The 6,231-nt window shown below is 45.8% G+C and overlaps 1 protein-coding gene across 1 annotated transcript; it reads right to left on the minus strand.

Annotated features, from left to right (window-relative positions):
* Positions 1-224: 224 nt before the first annotated feature.
* Positions 225-6,025, minus strand: CFL2 (cofilin 2). The gene is made up of 4 exons (XM_051621681.1): positions 5,895-6,025; positions 4,084-4,391; positions 3,907-3,983; positions 225-3,815 (listed from the first exon to the last, which is right to left on the minus strand). Exons 1-4 carry the CDS (start codon positions 5,895-5,897, stop codon positions 3,703-3,705), a joined length of 501 nt encoding a protein of 166 aa, XP_051477641.1. The 5' UTR covers positions 5,898-6,025; the 3' UTR covers positions 225-3,702.
* Positions 6,026-6,231: the final 206 nt, after the last annotated feature.

Below are 6,231 nucleotides of genomic sequence, written 5' to 3' on the forward strand. Positions count from 1 at the left end.
GAAAATTTCCTTATACCTATCTCCAGAGCCACTGGTGCTGGCTTTTCCTACAGCTATTAAACTGAATGGGAAGTGAAACCCATTACAAAAATGCACATATTCCACACATTTACTCCAGCAGCTCTCTTTTCCAAGTGTCTGGGCTGCTGCCAGCCAACCCAAAGGCAACAGCAAAGTGATGAGTGCAGGTGCTGCCTATCACACAAACATACTCGACATCCAAAGACATTTAAATTAATTTTATTTATACCAGGTTTTCAAAATCAGAAATATTTCAAAAGAAATTCAATACTTATAGACAGGTGCTACATTGATGATTTTTCATCCACCATTAGTGCCATGTTTTCACTCTACAGCCAGTAACTCACCACCACAACCTAAGGGGAACTTACAGAAGTTTATAAAAAAAACAGGCAGACATGAAAATTTGGTTTACACTGGAATTGGCATAAGAGAGTAAAGCTTATTATCAAATTGTGGCAATTGCTGTATTCCATCACTTGTTCAGAGAATAGTACAGCAGAAAAAGACTCTTCCACTTAAAGAAACACTTTGGGTTTTAACTGAACATACTCAAAAAACATTTCATGACTGGACTAGGAGCGATTCTTACACTCAAGTCCATATAAATTTAAGTATTTGCATCACCACAAGCATAAACCTCACAGTAGTATTGGACCGATTTCCCTTTTCAGAGAAATCAAACCTGTATGTCTGTACCTCTTCCAGGATTTACCAAATCAAACAATACAACTGCTGGTTTAGAGGGGGCTCTTTTTTAGAAGAAAAATGCCTTTTCTGCACAAGCTACTCTCATGAAAATGGTATTTATCAATAAAATAACTGAAGCCAAGATACCCAGAAGTCATGTCTACATGGAGTCACACAGAAGATACTCAACTTGAGAGGATTTTCCTCCACTTCTCGATCACAATGAGGCCCTCACCATTTTGCATAATGACAGAAAACAACAGCTGACAAACCATTTTGGAACAGATGCCAGCTGTCTCTCATTTGTTTTATAATTCAAACAGAACAGTTCTGTAGCACTTTATTGGTGTGGTTTTGTTTAGCTTTTTTTTTTAAAGCAAGCCATCAAGATTGGACCTCACATCAGTCAGTCAGTCATTTCAAGAACAAACTGAAGGCAGGTTGATCCTTTTGGATCCAAAGCTTGTTTTGGTAGGAATCTTACATAAATACAGTTTGTGCTTCAATTTTATATCTACTTGGACTGAGTGAATATAGACCTAAGCTAGTTTAAAAAAGGAAAAAAAAAAAAAAAGTAACCTTTAATATTCAACTTAGAAGCCACAGACATCTTTCCAGAGTGTTTGCAGCAGAGACAAACAATAAATTTAAACACAGTACTGCTTAAAAAAGTTTACTGTCTAAAATGAACTTCAAACGCTTTATTAAAATGTAACATTTTTAGTTTTGGCTTTATCTAAAGAAACCATGTATACCTTGTGAAAATCAGTTAAAAGATCATTTCATTATACTGTACTGAACTCAAGTAAAACATAAAGCACAAAGTAGATTTTTACATTAAACTGGGCTCTGCACACAACGTGAATAATCAGAAATAAAGAGACTATTTTGAGGAATAAAAAGATAATTATTTTTTTTTATATCTAGACAACATGCATACCATCATTACTTCCTCAACCTTAAAAGGTACCTGAAAGGAGAGTTTTGTAGAACAAAACCAAGACTAATTAATACACTTAGTAAGTCAGTGGTCATCATGCCTTTTTAGTTAAATTCTAGGAAAATTTAGTCTACATAGAACAGCTAACACAATGAGGTGTGCGAGTCATAGGGACAGCCAGAAGCCTGAAACAAAGTCTTAAAGTTCTACAGGACAAGAGAGCCTAAACACAGTACCACTAGGTTATTTAAACTAGCGGGAAAAAAAAAAAAAAAGGCAAAAAATTCTGATTATTATCTGCTTCCTTGTTGAAAAGGGGTTATGGACTGAACATAAAGGGCCTGAATTTAAAACCTCCACAGTTCTACTCTACCAACTTTTTAAAATAAGGTAATGATAAAGAGCATTCCTTCAAGCAGCATGTACAGTTCGTCTGCAAGTGGCTGCCTAACTGCTCCTTTATGCATACCAGGAGAATCATGTCCAGTTTTGCCATTTGTGGATAACGATGACAAGATACAAAAGCATGTGTTTGCCATAAATAGCTCTGGCTAACGGAGGATTGCTCACAGAGAGCAGATCAAATTCTCTATAAGGAGAGCATTATTTGGCTCTCAGCCAAAACATGTCCCCAGTGCAAGCCTCCGTAGTGGCAAACACTTTCCAGTTCTATTTACACAGACACTAACAAAGCAGAACAGTTCATTTAGGCTATTTCTTGCACCAAGTCCATCATAACTGAAACACTCAAGAAACAGAAATTATTTACCAGAGTCAAATTTGCATATGGTATAACTCTCATTATACATAATCTTACCCAAAAAAAGGTGGCAAGCTGTAGGATTTCGTGCAAGATTTTACTCTGGCATGTAGAACTTTAAGAACATTCAGGTATGAAACACACTGTGTGGTTAATTACTTCATATTTTTACATGTCTGACACAAGCATTTCATGGAACTAATGGTCTCTAGTAGTGGTAGCTTCTTTACCAGTAAACCAGGATCGGGTCCTTTATCAAATGATCAGAACAGAGCCACAAAGTATTGTAAAGCAGCGCCTAAATCATTACTAGGAATGAAAAACTTGCATTATTTAAGATGAAATTAATGATTGTTTATCTTTACAATAGTTTCCACAGAAGTTATTTGAAATATGCTTAAATTAAACATACTTAAAAACTATTATTTTCCAATGAAAACAAGGCAACGTTCTGTAATAAGCCACAAGTTTTATTGCAGCGTGGCCAGTTTTTGATGTCAAAAAACAATGTTCCATTTAAGGCTCTTTTTAATACAGAAATTGCCACCATGACTGATGTTTTTACAGAACTTTAGTGTTTCGAGACTCACATGGTAAACAGATAACTTCTACTCCTGTTCAGTAGTGTACATTCAATGGAAAACAAAAGGCATCGTAACAGCTACTTCATTTATAAAGATATGCATGTAACAGGAATGAAACCGAGGTACTACAATAATTCGATGACACAGTTACAGCAACTTAATTGGCATTCCTTTAGGGGGGGAGGGGGTCAGGTCAAACATATTACAAAAAAGTGCTTTAAATGCATAGTGTTGTGTGCTGCCATGTCACAAAAATAGGCTTGTCAAGGCAGGTGAGGTGTATGAATGCACAAGAGCCTCATGGAACTGCAATCAAGTGCAACTGTAAGTAATACTGTATAGAGTCTACCATCCGACCAGTGGACAATACTTTCAAGGCATTCAATTAGCTTACCCTTTGCTGTCTGCTAGACTATTCACATTGACTATCACATTCATTTTACATGTTGCAAGAAATGCCTGCAACGTCAGTTTTGGCTAAGTGTATGACGTGAAAGCATTCCTTGGATCCTACATAAAACTACCAGGATTAAACAGTCTAATGGCAATCACTGGTAGACTGCTTAACAATGACATCTCCTTCAGGGGCATGAGGGAAGGGACTTATTTTTTAAGGAGGGAAGGGGATGGGGAGACTAATACTATTCCAATTGAAAGAGCTGCAGAAATGGAAGCTCCTTAGATCCAGATGGCACTTGTCTGTCTTTTTATAAGGGTTTTCCTTCAAGTGAAACTACCACGTTGCCTCCCAGTTTCTCTCCAAGTGTTGAGCGGTCCTTAATATCATCCAAACCATTTACTTGCCACTCATGTTTAATACCTGAAAGACAGATGGACAACAATGTACTTGTGAGAACCTCAACATCTAAACAGCACTGCAACTAATGAGCGAAAGATTATTAGGTCTGTACCTGTAAATTTCTTTTTAATGGCATCTTTAGAGCTTGCGTAGATCATCTTGCTTTTTAAAGGTGCACTTTCAGGAGCCCTTGAAAGTAAAGAAAAAAACCACAACAAAACAATTATTCAGTCATCCAGCGTTAACTCCAGAATATTCAATTTTAACAGCAAGCTTTGACTTTACACACCAGAATATAAATACCAGGTCTTCTTTCTTAGATTCCTTTGTCTCGTATGTGGCATCATACAAAGCGTATCGGCAATCATTCAAAGGTAGCAACTTCACAAAGGCTGTATAGGGGTCTTCCACAGTGTCTCCAATGTCACCAACCAATATCTGCTTTGACTCCTCTACAATTATTTGCTTTTTGTCATCGCTTAAGCAGAAGAGAACGGCTTTCTTTCTTTTTTTAATCTCCTCTGGGGTTGAAGATTTCCTTACTTTCATGTCATTAAAAACCTTTATGACTTCATCATTCACTGTTACTCCAGAAGCCTGTAAAATGAGATCAAAGTAATAATTTAAACAGCAAAAACTTAACACTTAGTAGAAAATATGGTAGCCCACACTGCTAGATAAAGAAGTCTGCCTGCCCCCGTAAGAATAAAAATACCATATTCAACCTGAACACGCTATGAATTTAGTAAACTTTGTGGGACTGGAGCAGAAGATATAAAGGTGTGCATTCTGTACTCTCTTGTTGCAGATCTCAGCCTCTCCAGCTGTGATCCTGGATAGCAGTAGTAGGCATACAACTTTACTAGTACTTCAGCAGTTTTCCATTACCTTAGAATGCACTTGGCTTATTTGGGGGGAGGAGGAGAGCGGGGCAAGGGGTGGGAACTGAACATAGGAGAGGAGTTTGTAGTTTTGTGTTGGGCTAGGTTTTTTGTTCGGGGGTTGTTGTTGTTGTTTTTTTTTTTCTTAGTGGAACAATCGCTACAGCAGCAGTTCACATCCAGCACCGTCATGACTCTCATTTGGTTGGGTGATGTAAGGCTCCACAAGCAGCAGAAATGTTTTCTGCATTGTGTCAGTTTCCACACCGCCCTTTAAAAACTCCTCAATTTTACTTGGTACTGCTGCACGAGTACTGCTCGATTCCACAAAAAATGCCAGATACAACGTACACAGCTTCCCACACGGCTCTCAAGCAGTTCAAAACCGGAGCCTCAAACAGGAAGAAAACAAAAAACAGCCCGGCCAAACGGGGAGCTGACGGCAAAAAGGAAATAATGTAGCACAGCCCAGGGCGAGGGAGCGAGCTCACCCCCTCCGCAGCGCCCTTCCTCCCGCTCCAACCATCGCGCCTGAAGAGGCGGGCGCTGCCGGCGCGGCTGCCCGGGGAAGGCAGGTGCAGACGCCCCGGGAGCCGCCGGCTTTGTCCCCGCGGGACCCGCCTGCTCCCTGCACGGGCTTTGTTCGCGGGGACGGCGGCGGCCTCCGGGGCACGGGCGTCCCGGGGCACGGGCGTCCCGCCGCCCCGCGCCCTCCAGCCCCGCTCGCCCTCGCTCCGGCCGCAGCGGCACCGGCGCTTCCAGCCGCTCGCTCCCCCGCCGGCCGGGCACACCCCCCGGGCCCGGGCGGGCCGCAGCGGCGGCCCAGCCAGAGCCCCTTCCCCGCAGCCCCGGCCGGCCCCCGCTCCTCGGGCACGCAGACCGCCCCTCGCACGCCCGGGCGATGCCGCAGGGAGCGCTGCGCCGCCCGCCCGGCCCCAGCCGCCGGCTCCCGGCCCCGCCGCGGCCCGCCCCGCCGCCCGCTCCTGCCCCGCGGCCGCTCCCACCGCCCCTTCCCCCGCACCCGGCTAAAATTAGACTAAAATGGCCGCCGGAGGCCGCAGGGACGGGACGGTCCGGGCCGCGCCGGGCCTGCTCTGCCCTGCCCAGCCCAGCTCAGCTCAGCCCCGCGCCCGCCGGGCCGCGCTGCCCCGGTCCCTACCCCCGCCGCCGCCGGCCGCCCCCCCGCCCTGCCCGCTCGGCCGCGCCGCGCCTCCCTTACCATGGCGCCGGCTCCCTGGGCGGCGGGGCTGCCTGCGGTGCGGGGCTGCTGCAGGCAGGAGAGCGCTGCGCTGCGCTGGGGGCGCGGCGGGCGGGGACTCGGCCGGGCGGGGGATGAGCCGCGGCGGCCGGGGAGGGCCGGTCACATGGGCCGCGCCGCCACCACGTGCCGCCGGGCCGCGCCGCGCCGCGCCGGGCCGGGCCGGGCCGGGCCGGGCCGCCCCCCGCGGGGCAGGGCAGGGCAGGGCAGGGCCGGGCAGGGCCGGTCGGGCTGCGCTGCGGCGGCGCTCGGCCGCCTTCACGCCGCCCGGCGGCGCGGCCTGGCTGCTCGGTGCCCC

Source organism: Apus apus, chromosome 5 (genome assembly GCF_020740795.1).
Source record: "Apus apus isolate bApuApu2 chromosome 5, bApuApu2.pri.cur, whole genome shotgun sequence".
NCBI classification, from domain to species: domain Eukaryota; kingdom Metazoa; phylum Chordata; class Aves; order Apodiformes; family Apodidae; genus Apus; species Apus apus.

What these genes read in the sequence shown, in the direction of transcription:
- CFL2 (XM_051621681.1), bottom strand. An exon ending in GACCTGGTATTTATATTCTG is followed by an intron (nt 3,984 to 4,083) that starts GTGTGTAAAGTC and finishes TTTACTTTCAAG; the next exon opens with GGCTCCTGAAAGTGCACCTT. An exon ending in CATTAAAAAGAAATTTACAG is followed by an intron (nt 3,816 to 3,906) that starts GTACAGACCTAA and finishes TCTGTCTTTCAG; the next exon opens with GTATTAAACATGAGTGGCAA.